Below are 14,836 nucleotides of genomic sequence, written 5' to 3'. Positions count from 1 at the left end.
CAGGCCCCCTGCTCAGTGGAGTCTGCTTCTCCCTGTGCCCGTCCCCTCTGCTCATGCGCTCGCTCCCCCTCTCTCTCTCTCTCGCTCAAATAAATATCTTAAAAATTAAAAAATAAATAAAAATAAACAAAGACAGGTGTTTTTGTTCTAAATACAGTTCTGATCAGAATCAGATCTTTAGACCTATAAATCCAAATGAAAGCAATGTGCTAGTCTCAAACCACTGTATTTCTGGTAGAAAGAAACTTTGGAAGGGTACTTATTGAATTACCGGCAGATCAGCATTTTATTAAGACTATGAACATGTTAAGCAATGAAACAACACACTTTATTGTAAATAGGGAATAGGGCAGCTTCTACACAAATCTCTGAAAGGCGATTCAGGAACACAAACTCATGCTATTACCTTTTGAATCTAGCACAGAAAAATATATCACACTCATATAGCTTATAAATAATTGCCAGTCTGGCCTAACCAACAATCTTTGGTAATAGTGTCTCTTGACAAGTATGGACAGGAACTCCCTTTTGATCCAGAGAGCTCTAGCCCCCTTTTAAAAGCAGACATCAGAGGCTACCTGTGATAGTAAAGAAAGGAGAGAGGAGAGTACAAATGAGCCTGAAAACTCACAATTCAAGTTCATTCTGAGTGAGTTCCTTGATTCTGTTCATGCAGTGATCAACGGCGTTAATGAGTAAAGGGATCCAACTATCTTCCGGCTGTGGGGTCACATGACTTGCTCTGCAAATGGAATGGGGAAAAAGAGGAGTTAATCTTATACTGTCAGGGGAAAATCCTCTCACCAGGGAGCACAGAGGAAACTAGTAAGACAAGGCAAGTTTCTTTGTAGAAACTTCGCTGCTCCACAACCCAAGTGGAAAGAAAATACCACACCCACCTTCTTCCACTTCTTGAAGTGGGGCTTTGGGAATTGAGAATGACTGGATGGGTTTATTCTCAAAAAAGCTATTTGATGAGAAGTCCTCATACTCACTTAGTAATTTCAAGTGCCTTCTTTAAGACAGATACAAGTTTTGCAGACTAGAAAAGAAACAAAGAAATTACTCACCCTGAGCCCCACATAAAAAGGGAAGAAGAGCTAAGATATGTTAAAAGACTCAAGTAATAAAAAACTATATAAAAAAAAACCTTGAAGGAAACATAAAAACAAAAATTCTGATTAGATTAGGGTGGTAGGATTATAGGATTCTTCTCTATTTACGAAATCTTATTAATATTTTTGTTATAGCATTCCTATGTTTTTAAAATTTTTTTACTACTTTTAAATTTAAAAAACTAGAACAAGTTAGAATATAACCTGAATTTACCCCAACTGCTGATAGCTCCAAATATATAGCAGAAACAGCTAGTGTTCCTTTAAAAAAAAAATTTATGTACAGAATTTTAAGCACACCAATAACAAGATAAATGAGGACATACGTATGCCACCAATATATGGTACACATTTTAAAATTTTTATTTGGGGTAATTGACAAGGCATAAGATGTTTATTTCTTAGGACGTCAATTTTTAGAAAGTGAATGTGAAAAAAAAGTTAATGCCCAAAAGGATCCTATTCTACTTTAAGGTGTTCACACGCCGTGAAGATACATTTGATGAATTTAATTACCACCACCTAATTTATCAAGTATTTCTAAGACTGACAATTCTGAATGTAAGATATAAGCCATTTGGCAGTTTTACTTCTCTTCCCAGTGACTGTAGAGATAATCTGAGTCTCTAAAAGTAAGACAAGAGAATTCTCTCTAGCACAGGACCCAGGACTTGAAAAATAAAATAACACCAGATTTTTATAAAGAGCTTGACCCTCTGTAGTTAAATCACCCAATGTGTTTATATTAGAACACAGTATGTTTCTGGACACGTATTTTTGCCTACACCAGAAATCAAAAACTTAATGACTTTAAGTTAACAGGATCCTAAAGTACTGGGGTAATTCAGAATTTCTTTTCAAAGTAGCATTTTCTAAGGTCTTTGGGTTCTTCTAAGTGATTACCCAAGTGGTTATGGAAAAGAGTACTACCAGAACTCAAGGCTTCAGTAAATATTTATCAAGCAGAAATACATGTAAGAACTGTGACATTATTGCTGTTCTTCCATCCAAGTGTAACAAATAAATATATTCCCTATAGCTTAAAGGAAATACTAGTGGTTAGTGAAATCCTACCAGTTAGGTCAGTAGCTAGTCCCTCAAAGTTGGTACTTACGTTGATTCGCACAGTCAAGTGGCACATAGGTGGATATATGCTCAGAGCCAAATCATCCACACTAAGGGCAGAAAGCAAAAATAACCATTAACAAAAAAAGGAACAAAGCTCAACTGGGTGGTTTCCAGTACACAGTTAAGGATGTGACCAGTGAGAACCTAACTGTCCAATAAATGCCTATCAATTCCTTAAATTGGGCAACCAGAACCAATTCAACTGGTATTTACTGAACATACATATATACCCCATTTCACTAGGCAGCTGGGGGGAAAAAACTCCCTTGGCCCATAAGATAGGACATGACTAATTCAGTTAAAAATGGGAGGATCTGGAGGTGCCTGGGTGGCTCAGTGGATTAGGTATCTGACTCTTGGTTTTGGCTCAGGTCACGGTCTCCGAGTCTAAGGCTGGAGACTGACCCCCACCCCTCTGGGCTACGTGCTCAGTGGGGAGTCTGCTCCTCTTCTCCTCTCTCTGCCCCTCCCCTCCCCTCCTCACTGCTCTCGCTCTCTAAAATACTTTTTAAAAATGGGAGGATCTGAAACCATTAATTTAATAACTGATACAAGTGGAGCTCATCCATCAAACACACTCAAGTGGGCACTATTTTAACCAAGTGATGAAATTTAGTACCACCAATAATGGGACAAACTAACATTACGTGCCTTCCCCATATGATGCAATGAGAAGCACAAAACACTCAAGAATCTGATATCCTTGCCGAAAAAATATTTTAACTTGAATATAATCGATAATAATGAAAAAGACAATTACATGAATCTAGATTTTTGGATGCCTGCAAGACAACTGACCTAGATTCTTTAAAAAGTAAAAGTAAAAAAATACTAAAAAGGACAGTGACTATTATAGTTACAAAAGACTACAATCAAACCAGACTACTGCAAGAAATGACAACCAAATGCAATGTGACACCATGGCAGAACCCTGGATTAAAAAGAAAGAAAGAAAAAAAAAAAAGGCCATAAAATACATTTTAGAGACAAAAGAGGGAATTTGAATATTAAATATCATTCTATTCATTGTTAAATTTCTTGGATGTAATAACAAGAATATCTGTTCTTAGGAGATACACTCTGAAGTATTTAGGGGTGAAATGTCATTGATGTCTGCAACTTACTCTCAAATGGTTCAGGAGAAAAATGGCACATCCTACCAGAAATGGCACGTCCATACAGAAATAAACCAATATTGAAAAAAATGTGTGAACAACAGGTGAATCTAGATGAAGGGTATATGGGTGTTCACTGCAATACTTTTTCAACTTTCCTATAGGTTGAATATTTTTAAAATAAAAAACTGGGGGAAAAGCTTGGGGTGACAGCACAAGCTAAGATCATATGCTGCTGCTCACATGTTTCAAGTAGGGATCCCGCTTACCTAGGGCTGATCTCATCAGAAATATCCACAATGTCATCCAGCTGGGCCACCTGATCTTTCTTCCCATTCTCTGCCACTGAGATCCGGATTTTCTTCAGGCAGGCTTTGGATGCTCTCACCAGTGCAAGGCATGGGATTATGAGCTCTTGATCTTCCTCTGACCAATATAAGTCCCGATTGTTTGGACACCCCAACCCATCATCCTCTTCATCACCATGGTTGTCAGAGTTGTCCTCACTGTCATTTAAGAGGCCACAGTATGGGTCACATTCTTCCACAGCCTAAGACATGTCAAAAAAAAAAAAAAAGAGAGAGAGAGCCTGTTATACTTTCAGCATCATGTCTGAGTTATCCCAAAACATCAGCCAGCTACTTCACCAATGGCCACAGACTTGAATCACTTCATAAACTCTGTTCTCACTCTCCTAGCCTGGCAATGGACAGAGGGGAATGGTACTAAATCACACGCTGGCACGGGGTAGGAGATGGGAGTTGAAATCCAGGATTGAGGATGGGACTTTACTGAGTCAATGCTCAGGCCACCTCCTTTCTTTATATTCTCATCTACTATCATGGAGTTGTCCCCTCACCTGCTCCATTTCCTCATGTGCATCCTTCACAAAATCCACATTCTTTGTCAGCATTGAAAGGGCCGCAGCTTTGTTATCTATGAGTGAAAAATCAGAAGCACTAGAATAAAAGAAGAAACCTACAATTCTGTCAAGTCTGCAACTGACAACCAATAGTGTTCCCATTTGAGGAGAGCGCCCAGGAGAGTCAACAAGAGCAGTGGTTTAATGTAAAATTTGTTTAATACCATCCTCTGGGTACCCAGATAGGAGTTAAAAAGCTTTTCATCATTGGGGCGCCTGGGTGGCTCGTTCCTTAGGTGTCTGCCTTTGGCTTGTGTCATGATCCCAGGGGCCTGGGATTGAGCCCTGAGTCAGGCTTCCTGCTCAGCGGGAAGCCTGCTTCTCCCTCTCTCACTTCCCCTGCTTGTATTCCCTCTCTCGCTGTCAAATAAATAAATAAAAATCTTTTAAAAAAAGCTTTTCATCATTCACCACAAAAAATAAAATGGTCATACGAGAGGTGCCTAGATGGCTCAGTCGGTTAAGTGTCTGCCTTCGGCTCAGGTCATGATCCCAGGGTCCTGGGTTCGAGCCCCACATCTAGCTCCCTGCCCAGCTGGGAGTCTGTTCCTCCCTCTCCCTCTAGCCCCCACCCCACTTGTGCTCTCTCTCTCGATCACTCTCTCAAATAAATAAAATCTTTTTAAAAAAAGTGGTCACACAATGTTTTTCATCAAGGTCCTCTTGGATGAACACTGCTTTTGATCTAGCTCGCGCTACCTCGTAAGTGCTTCAGTGCATTCTGGGAAAGACCAGGAGAACAAACCACATTTGTTCAACAAGATAGGGCCACAGAAAGAGGGCTAAAAAAGTATGAGAACTAAAGACTGAGAAAAAATATTAATACTTATCTTTTGATATTGATAATAAACTATATGTATTCTACTAAACTATAAGTTAAAATACATCCGTGCTACAAAACTAGAAACTAGATAGGAGAGAACTGTCTGCTTTGGCCAGAAGAATCAATGGCTTGTTTCCCACTCTCACCCACCTCTTGGTATCCGAGGCACCTGCTGGCATGCAGTCCAGACACTGTTGTAGGAAATAAGGTCACTGTTCTCTGGGCTAGAGAAAGGAATCAATAAGGATATATAAGGTTCCTCTCTCCTTAGAAGCTCCTTCCTGCTAGTCATCATTCTTGGCTGTTAGTAACTTTGCTGTTGAAATGAGTTTTTTTCCCCCCTCCCTGAAGCAAGAAACCTCATTAACTTGATAACCCCAACTGAGGCATTACTACCTCTGAGCTGGAGTAATGAAAAGCACATCCACAAGTTGAGCCATTCCATCTACGATGTCCAGAGTGGCGTTCCGTACCAGCTTTCTCAGGGTGATTCCTGGAGAAACCCAAAGACTAAGTAGCCTGGTCTTCTTTCCAGAAGTCACCATCTGCTTTCTTGAGAGTTTAAGCCCTTTAGAACTTGAGGTAATGTGCACCCACATGCTTTAATTGGAGTGCCAACACAAAACTCAGGTCTTATGTATTTCCCCAAGTCATTTTCTTGCTCCTCCCACCATTCCTGAGTACTGTTCTCCAAAACAGATCTGGAACAAAATCTTTCCGTGACAGCATGTATCCATTCATTAAGGTCAATGGTCCCTTGACAACTGTGGATGAAACACTTGAAGTTTAAACCATCTGTGACTAACCTGAAGATCTATGAGACATGTATTCATTTATAATTTTGGCACAATCATAATCAACGCATTTATCTATGGGCAGAGCTGGAGCTCACTTAACCATAAGGGAGCTCAGAAACAGGGTGTGATGTAATATGGGTGGAGGAGTTCGGAGAGGCCCCTATAGATCTAGCATCTGTAGCGGTTAGAATGGGTTAGACAGGGAGGAGCCAGTGAGAATTAAAAGCCTTACAGTCAGGCACAGCAGGGAAGACAGTACCACAGCAACCGTACCTTAGCATAAAGGCTTATTTATGGAGGTCACTGATGTTATAAAATTATCCTTGAGTGCATTTTATGGGAAAAAGTTATATTACATGCTCAAACTGAGGAAAAGGTAAAAGTCTCAGGACACAAGCTGTCATATTAGCTATAAACCAAACATTTCTGCGTACACAGTGGCTTACCCTGATCCTTGGGAAGTGAATAGTACACTGCAATGATTGCCTTGACGGCAGCACGGACTTGTTCACAGAACCTCTGGGTTTCCTTGAGGTGATGGATCAATTTCAGAATGAAAAAAAAATGGATTAGATTCATCAGCTCATCTACTGTAGAAGAGAGCAGACGTCTGTACGGCATGATCTACAGGCATTTTCTGTAGTCCTATTATGACTTAGGCCTGGTGCTGTTCTTGCCACATAGCAGAGAGGAGTTAGCTGGACCAGAGAATGAGGTGACAACTCAATAAAACATTAAGAAACAGCAGGAAAAACCTAATCCTAATACTCTACATCCTGAGATACTCATGATCTACTGTAAGATATTCACCATATCTTAGACCAGGAGTTGACAACTACGGCCTATGGTCCAAATTAGGCCCACTGCCAGTTTTTATAAATAAAGTGTTAGTGGCACACAGCCACACTCTTGTTTACATCTTACCTCCAGCTTTGTTCTCACTGCAAGGACAAACTGAACTAGTTCACCTGCAAAGCCTAAAATATTTACTATCTGACTTTTTAGAGAAAAGTTTGCCAACCCTTACACCATTCATTAGCCAGGTGTCTGATCTTTCTCTCTAAGAGAATCACAATATACCTAAAGGTAATTAGCATAGACTCTACATTGCTCAATGTTGACTATTTTCCTTCTAAGCAGTCACTGGCTTTCTCCTATCTTCCTTGTCCTCACTTTTCTGCTAAATTCTAAGCCAGTGCTACGTAAAATGTAGTCCACAGACTGGTGCCAGTCCGTGAACAGTTACCAGTCTGGAATGGTGGATAAGCACAGTGACTGAGAGTGTTCAAAATTTTTTATGGCAATGTGGCATTGCTTCAACATCCAAACTCATTAAAAAGAAAAGCCATTCTTCAGTAAACTAATGTGCTAAGATCCTAAGAAAACAATCGTCAAATACATATAATTCAAATAAAACTTTTCACCTATGAATGAAACCACTGTCCTGAGCATGTAGAGAAAAATAGTTTTATGCTACCTCCTCATGGTATCCTACTAGCTATGAATTTTAGCAACAGGTCCTGAATATACTTGAAAGAAAGGAGACAACAGATAAAAAAAATAAGGTAGTATTACTCCCTTTAAAATAAATATTGACTTTCTTGCACAAAGCTTTTAAAATGCTCTCGAACAATTCATTTCTTATTTTCTCATCATAGATCTCTGGGGCCTATGGGGGAAGAGAGTTTATCATTGTAGGTTTAGCCAAAGAATATTTTTTCATTTCAAAACATCTGGATATATAGATTGAAAAAGAGAATGAAACTATTATGAAAACCAAATAAGGCAATGAATATGGCATTTTTAAATAACTGTACTCCTAAATTAAGTATACCTAGTTCTAGAAAAACAGCATAAGGCATACCTGGTCATAGGCAACATGTTTACTTTCATCGGTTTTACAATAACAGGTTATTTAAAAACGCATAAATTTGGGGTGCCTGGGTAGCCCAGTCGGTTAAGTGTCTTTGGCTTGTGTTGTAATCTCGGGGTCCTGGGATTGAGCCCCAAGTTGGGCTCCCTGCTGAGCTTCTCCCTTTGCCCCTCTCCATCACTCGTGTTCTCTAATAAAATATTTTTAAAGATAAAAATAAAAATGCATAAATTCTTGTTCCAGCAATTCCACTTCCCAGAGGTTTTTTTTTTTTGTTTTTTTTTTTTTACTGATAGGCATACATACAAAGATTGTCCTAGGCAATTTATCTCAGCACTGTTTGTAAGAGTTACAAGCTGGAAAGAGCTTAAATGTCCACATAAAGTATTGGTTAAATAAATTATGGTTATATCCACTCTATTGAATACCATGCAGCATTACAAAGAACTGAGCAACTTTATATGTGCTGCTAAGAATCAATGTGCAATCCATGTTGTTAATTTTTTTAAAAAAGGAAGGACCAGAAAAGTTTTTATGGTATCCTATCATTTGTGTAAAAAAAGAAGCAGGCAGGGGCGCCTGGGAGGCACAGCGGTTAGGCGTCTGCTTTCGGCTCAGGGCGTGATCCCGGGGTTAGGGTATCGAGCCCCACGTCAGGCTCCTCCGCTATGAGCCTGCTTCTTCCTCTCCCACTCCCCCTGCTTGTGTTCCCTCTCTCGCTGGCTGTCTCTGTCTCTGTCGAATAAATAAATAAAATCTTAAAAAAAAAAAAAAGAAGCAGGCACATACACATAAGCATGTATATGCATTGAATATATATGGAATAAGGGAAATATAAACTTTTTAGCACACTTAACTTTGACATCTTCTGAATTTTATACTGTATATGTTACTGATTAAATATAAAAAGTAATTCGATACAAAAAAGGTATTATGTAGTATAACATAAAAGGTAGTTTAGACACCATAGACCCTAATTTCAATCCTAGCTCCCCTGCTTATTTACCTTAACCTGAGCCTCTAAGCCTGTTTACTCATCTGTCAGATGGGAATCACCTACGTGAAAATACCTAGGCAAATAGCGAGTGTTTTAAAAAATATGTACCAGAAAGGAAATAACCAGGAAGAACTGCAGATTGAACCGATACCTATTTAGAAGACCTGCCTACGCAATGCCAGGTACCGCACGTGGCAATTTGGCCTTCACCGCAATCCTGTGAGGTGAGAACGGCAATCCTATTGGACAGGTGTGGAAAATAAATCTCCTGGCTTAAGTGTAAAAGGTGGAAAGAAAATGACTGGATTCCTCATGAACGAGGCAGCACAAGGACTGCAGGAAAGTAAAGCCCACCTGTGGAGAAGGCAGTGGAACTCGAGAGAAGATTTCAGTCAGAGTTGTGGCTTCCCGTGACACGTTCACAGCTGCCTCGTCTGAGGGATGACAGAGGAGGAGGGAGGAGCCAGTATGTTAGTGCCAAAAGGTCAGCCTGCACCTGCTGCAGGACTTGGACGATGTCAGCCTTACCCGCTAAGTCTCAAAAACACCTCCCCAAATCAATGTTTCATATCCCAAGCTCCGAAGTGCAAGGGAAGGGTAAGGTGAAGTATCCCCACTGAGAAGATGCGGCGCGGGGGCGTGGGGGGGGGGGAAGCGGGAGGGAAAGGGGTCGGTACACTGGAAGGGATGAGAAATACAAGTCCCCAACAGGAGAGGCACTCACTGAGTCTCCTCCAAAACGTCTCAGGATTAAACTCCTTGGTGGTCTCTCGGGCTTCGCCGACTAGTGGGTATGGCACGAAGGCCGGGCGAAGGCACAAGGAAGAGTACAAGTAAGCCGAGCCACCCCCGGCCCCCACCTCCACCGCCCGAGCCCCCACCCCCGCCGGCGCCACAGCCGGCCTCTTCCCGAACCAAGCCCGCCCCTGCGGTCGCCCGTCTCAACGGCGTCAGCTCACCCCGCACTCCAGGCAGGAGCAACCGCAGCTCCACTGCCAAGTGCCGGATCTGCTCCAAAGGCGGAGCTGGGGTGGGGACTGCCGCTGTCGGTGCAGCTGCGCTCGCCATCTCAGTAGCTCGCTTGGAACCTCCAGACAAAAGCGGCCACGGAAGCTGCCAGGGCCGCAATGCAGTAGGCGCTCTACTTCCGGGAGTCACAGACCCGGGTTCGTTTCCGACAACAACCCGCCCGGCCCCGCCCCAGAGCACCCGCCACACCCCTTCTGATTCCCCGAGGCGGGGCCTCGCCTTTCTTCCGCTCCGGAGGTCCGGCCCCGCCTCCTCTCGGCCCCAGGGGCCCGGCCACGCCTCCGCCTGTCCCCGGAGGTTCCGGCCACGCCTCCTCCCGTCCCCAGGGGCCCGGCCACGCCTCGTCACGCTTCCGGAGGCCTGGCCACACACGCAACGCCCAGTCGGAGTTCTTATTCATCACTCTTTTATTTGATAAGCTGAAAGCACCCCCACCTAAAGAAGCCGAGAGCCCTTAGACCCGAGGGAAAAAACGACTTGGAGCTAATATCTCAAGGGTAGTCAGGGGAGGGCCCCAGGTCGGACTGCTTCCCTGCCCCTAAAGTGGCACCTTTACCGGCTGCTGAGTTCCACATACTGTGCTAGGTACTTTACACGAGGTAAACTTAAATTTTAATACAGTGAGCTTCTCATACTCCCCCCCCCACACACACCGCAGCCCTGACCCTGTGGATCTCCTGATTAGAACTTCCTCTTCACAAAAGTAAATCAATCCTCCCTCTTCTTGGAGAAGGAAGGAATCATGGCATTATTTAGATTTTTCTGCAGTCCATTCTGCAGGAATCAATAGTGGGTAATCCCCCCCAATCCCAGATGTCCAGGGTGCAGCAGCTTGCTGAAGCTTCCCCACCAGCACTGGCCTTCCACCTGCTGCTGGGGCAGAGGCCTGGGCTACAGAGGCAGATGGTGAGGTAAGCCTTCAGGAGCTCAAGTGGCTTTTTAACTGTGCTATGAAGGTTCCAAGCTCAGTAGAGTTCAGAGTCCACACGCAACGAATGATAACAGGTGTCAACAGTGTCAACCAGGTCCGCAAAGGGGAGAAGAAAAAGGCCAGAGCACCATATGTCATGTGAAGAAAGTAGCAGGAATAAATCTGCCAGATGTACAACAGTAACATAAGTAGGTGAACGGGTATAATTTTCAAGTATTTTCCTTGATGGAGATGAGACCGAAAGTTGTGACCAAAGCACCGCTGCAGCAAGCTCCAACACAGGTAAGCCATCAAGGGTATGTTAAAAAATGCTAGCTGGAAAGAGAAGCAGAACAGAATCATTAGCTTATTAGCAAGACCTTAGAGGGGCGGGTCTCATTAATGCATTATTGGTGGCTCCGAAGAATGTGCTGCTATCTCTCTTGGGGGTTAACTCTGATTCTTTATGCTTCAGTCACACTTGTTTATAGTATTCACAAGAAGTGACTTATCATTGTGTATCTGCCTGTATCCTCTTGTTCATATTAAAAGTAGGTATCATTTATATTGAAGCCCTCAGGAATGTTTAAGGTGGAAATGAATATATGCATATATGTACATACACACACACTTCTTTTTGGCAGAGTGAGGGGGGACTTAGATATCAATATTTTTTTCTTATATCTGTATTTTTTAATTTTTTTTATTTTAAGTAAACTTTACACCACACATGGGCTCAAAATCAGAACCCCAAGGTCAAGAGTCTCATGCTCCACCAACTAAGCCAGCCAGGCACCCCCATTACCTCTCTATTTTTGATTAAAGTAGCATCATGACTACTGGAATATGAATCAGAAGATTTAAATTATAATCTAAGTTTCGCTGCTGTATGATTCATTCATTCATTCATTCATTCATACATTCATTCACCAGATAATTATTGTGTGCCCATTACATGGTAGGCATGATGCTAGGCTCTAGGCTAAGGACAGAGTGTCAAACAACTCAGAAAGGACGCATCATAGAGCTCACATTCTAAAAGAGAGAGGAGAGACCAGAAAAATAAACGCAAAAGATCACTACAGTTGTGATACATTCAATGAAGGAAATAACTGGGTCACAAGAGGGTAACTGAAAGAGGGGTTCTCTGAGGCCTGAAGAACAGGAATGACTCCATGGAAGGAAGTGCATTCCAGGCAGAAGAAACAAATAAAAACCCCTGAGGTTCCTGGGAGAGTCCTTGGCCTATTTAAGACCCATAAGCCTGGAACTTGATGAGCCCGGCGGAAACTGAGGCAGTCAGCAGGACCCAGATCATGTCACTGCTCTGCTTAATGCGCTGATTTGCAGCTGAGGAGTGAGCTGATTAAGGTTTTAAAAGGACAACAGTGGATGCTCTGTGGCAAACTGAGAGTAGCGAGGCAAGGGCAGCAGTGGGAAGACCAATCTGGGGTTCGTGCAGTAGCCCGGGCAAGAAATAATTATGAGTTAGGCTAGCGTGGTGGTAACAGAGATGAAGAGAAGTGGTGGATTCAAGATGTGAATTGGAGGGAGATCAAACAAGGTATTACTTGCTAATAAATTAGATATAGGGTATTAGAGGGAAAGGGAAAAATTAAAGATATATCCTAGAAAAACTTATGAAATTGGAAAGAACTGGGGGAGGAACAGGTTTGGGGTAGAAACTAAAGGTCCTATTAGACACATAATATTGAGATGCCTGTTAGATACCTAAGGGAAGATGTGAAATGGCAGATGGACATATAGGCACCTGAAGTGCAGAGAACAAGGTTAGGGCAGAGATAACACATTTGGGAGCCACGGGCCTAGATGATACATAAAATCCACTAGTGGTGTACTATTTATTAAAATAGGAATATAAACCCCACCTTTTAGTAAGGCTCAGGTTTTATTTGGTCTAAGAGTGCTCCTGAGAGACCACCTCCATCTACATAATAGAAAACTGAACCAGATTCAGGACCTACTCACATATAAAATGCTGCTGTTATACAGAGAATGTTCTGGTCTGTGGTCAGTGTTTACTAGGCAGAAGTCTTCCCTGTTTGTCTCTAATCCTGCTGATCACCTTTTACTGTCCTGTTATGAGGCTGTGAGTTCATTCTGAACAACGTTTTTTGGATCTCTTCCCAAACAAGAGATCATCATCTGAGATTTTAGTACCTTTAGCCCCATTAGGTGAATAAAATACACAAATAGGTAAATACTTTTCAAACGTATATACAGAGATTTGCTACTGGTCAGTTTTTTGTTTGTGTGTTTCGTTTCTTTCTTTTTTTAAAAAATATTTTATTTACTTATTTAAGAGAGAGCGCACAAGCAGGGGGAGAGGGAGAAGCAGACTCCCCGCTGAGCAGGGAGCCTGATGTGGGGCTTGATCCCAGGACTCTGAGATCATGCCTGACCTGAAGGCAGATGCTTAACTGACTGAGCCACCCAGGCACCCCTGTGTGTTTCTTTTAAAGAAATCTTAATTCACATGTAAACCTAACCTATCAGTGTTTTCCCAAACAAGTGGCAGCTAAGACATCACTGAAAAGCCCAGGTCTGGTGCTTGCCCAGTGCAGCTTCCACTAGACAAGTGACCAAATCTTCTGGTCTATTTTTCCTTTCCTCCTCTGAAACATCTTCCTTCTTCATTATCATAATCAATTTTGGTTTACTTATTTATTCTACTATAAGTACCTTATTTCATTTTTTATCAATGGAAAAGTACAGTAAAACAAACTACAAAAACAAAAATCTCACTTTTTATAAACACTTCCTGCCAAAATGTATTTTAGATGTTTACAAGAGAGTGGTGGAAGAAAGAGCTTAGGAAGCACTTGAAAAACAAACAAAATACAAAATATTAAAGATTGCCCTTCCAGTAAATTAGGAAATATGATCCATGGTGTTTAGTTTGAGGCTCTGGACTTAATTCGTAACTGTTATGCAATTAGTCCGAAAGGCCAAGGCATTCTTACATTCCATTTCTGACTTCTTACCTGCAGAATTCCAACTACAAATGTTAGGCTGCCTTGTAGGAAATGTCCATCAACAAACATCCCAAAGGAAAAGCAGCAACCCAATTTGCCTTTAGTGATCTCACCAACAAACCATGGTCCTGAAAGAGGCAATGGGCACAAAAGGAGAAGATTAAATAACTATGATTCTGATTATATAAATCACAAGGTGCATTTATAGGAATAACAAAGAAGTATGAGAGTAGCTGTTGATAAGCATTTTATTGGCATAATTTTTCTTCTTTACTGATCTCTCTGTTGTACCATACATCCTAGCTAACCAACCACTTGCTCCTTTGCTCCACTTTGTCTGATTATAAAATCATCTGAGTATATGCTATACTTGAATAGATTCCAGAAACAGGTCAGAGTATGTTCAGAAACTTTAGAAGATTCTGTGGCAATAATAATCTCAATATAATGCATTAACATGTCCTTTAAGAAGCAGAGAGGTGTTCTATGGAAGTTAATTTTCCAGATAACTGATATTTACTCCTTTAAGCAATAAAACTTCAACCAGTTTCACCTTTCTAAAACGCACTTCTTCTCTTTCTTATTAATATTAATGAATGCATTCTGACCTTTTCTTGCTGACCCAAGTCATTACTTTGTACATCAACTATACACTAAAGGTTAATGTGTACAAAATTTAACTTGGTGCTTTAATTTTTCATTTAGAATGCCAGAATGACTTTTCTCTCCTCCCTATTATTTACTGCCCTTTCTAGTGTGCAGGTTTCTGGAACTACTATTTTGTCAAGAATGATTAATGGACAGTCAAGACTTCCTTTCTCAAAATGCAAATACCATCGTCTGCTGGTAAGAATAGGGTTCAGCTTTAAAAAGTCATAGGTAATTTTCTCAGATGTTACTATATGACCTCCACTAGACACACAGTCTAAAAAAGTGTTTTTCCTGCAAGTTTCAACTTTTAAACATGGAGCAACTTCTGCCCCTTTAATGTTTTCTTTTACAGCCAAGAACCAAATCATGTGCTTTCCCTTCTGGTGTAAGGCGACTATCTAAAATAGCTTTAACCTATCCTCTAACAAGGAAACTGACCTCCAAAGGGCCATCTGCCATAGCCTGGTACACAGAATTCTA

General features: G+C 41.6%; 2 protein-coding genes across 4 annotated transcripts in view; both read right to left on the bottom strand.

The window, feature by feature from the left end:
• Nucleotides 1–306: 306 nt before the first annotated feature.
• CCNDBP1 (cyclin D1 binding protein 1) lies at nucleotides 307–9,990 on the bottom strand. Its single transcript, XM_026479890.4, has 11 exons — nucleotides 9,730–9,990; nucleotides 9,495–9,554; nucleotides 9,125–9,204; nucleotides 6,347–6,428; nucleotides 5,500–5,596; nucleotides 5,254–5,327; nucleotides 4,218–4,294; nucleotides 3,628–3,908; nucleotides 2,230–2,290; nucleotides 996–1,042; nucleotides 307–742 (listed from the first exon to the last, which is right to left on the bottom strand). Exons 1-11 carry the CDS (start codon nucleotides 9,836–9,838, stop codon nucleotides 628–630), a joined length of 1,083 nt encoding a protein of 360 aa, XP_026335675.1. The 5' UTR covers nucleotides 9,839–9,990; the 3' UTR covers nucleotides 307–627.
• Nucleotides 9,991–10,188: 198 nt separating this feature from the next.
• The window catches only part of TMEM62 (transmembrane protein 62), a 35,260-nt gene continuing 30,612 nt past the window's right edge, over nucleotides 10,189–14,836 (bottom strand). For all 3 annotated transcript variants that reach the window (XM_026479895.4, XM_026479897.4, XM_048218265.2), the window contains 2 exons: nucleotides 13,715–13,833; nucleotides 10,189–11,045 (listed from right to left, as the gene is read on the bottom strand). In XM_026479895.4, the coding sequence (XP_026335680.1) occupies nucleotides 10,719–11,045; nucleotides 13,715–13,833 (446 nt within the window). In that variant the 3' untranslated portion in view covers nucleotides 10,189–10,718. The remainder of the gene's footprint in view (nucleotides 11,046–13,714; nucleotides 13,834–14,836) is intronic.

Source organism: Ursus arctos, unplaced genomic scaffold (assembly GCF_023065955.2).
Source record: "Ursus arctos isolate Adak ecotype North America unplaced genomic scaffold, UrsArc2.0 scaffold_36, whole genome shotgun sequence".
NCBI classification, from domain to species: Eukaryota; Metazoa; Chordata; class Mammalia; order Carnivora; family Ursidae; genus Ursus; species Ursus arctos.
Note: the sequence above shows the minus strand (reverse complement) of the source record. Positions and strands in the feature narration are given on the sequence as shown.

Coding starts and splice junctions, on each gene's coding strand:
- CCNDBP1 (XM_026479890.4), bottom strand. CDS start 9,838: ATGGCGAGCGCAGCTGCACCGACAGCGGCAGTCCCCACCCCAGCTCCG. Junction 9,555..9,729: donor GCTCCTGCCTGGAGTGCGGG/GTGAGCTGACGC, acceptor CATACCCACTAG/TCGGCGAAGCCCGAGAGACC. Junction 5,328..5,499: donor TTCATTACTCCAGCTCAGAG/GTAGTAATGCCT, acceptor TCCTTTCTCTAG/CCCAGAGAACAGTGACCTTA.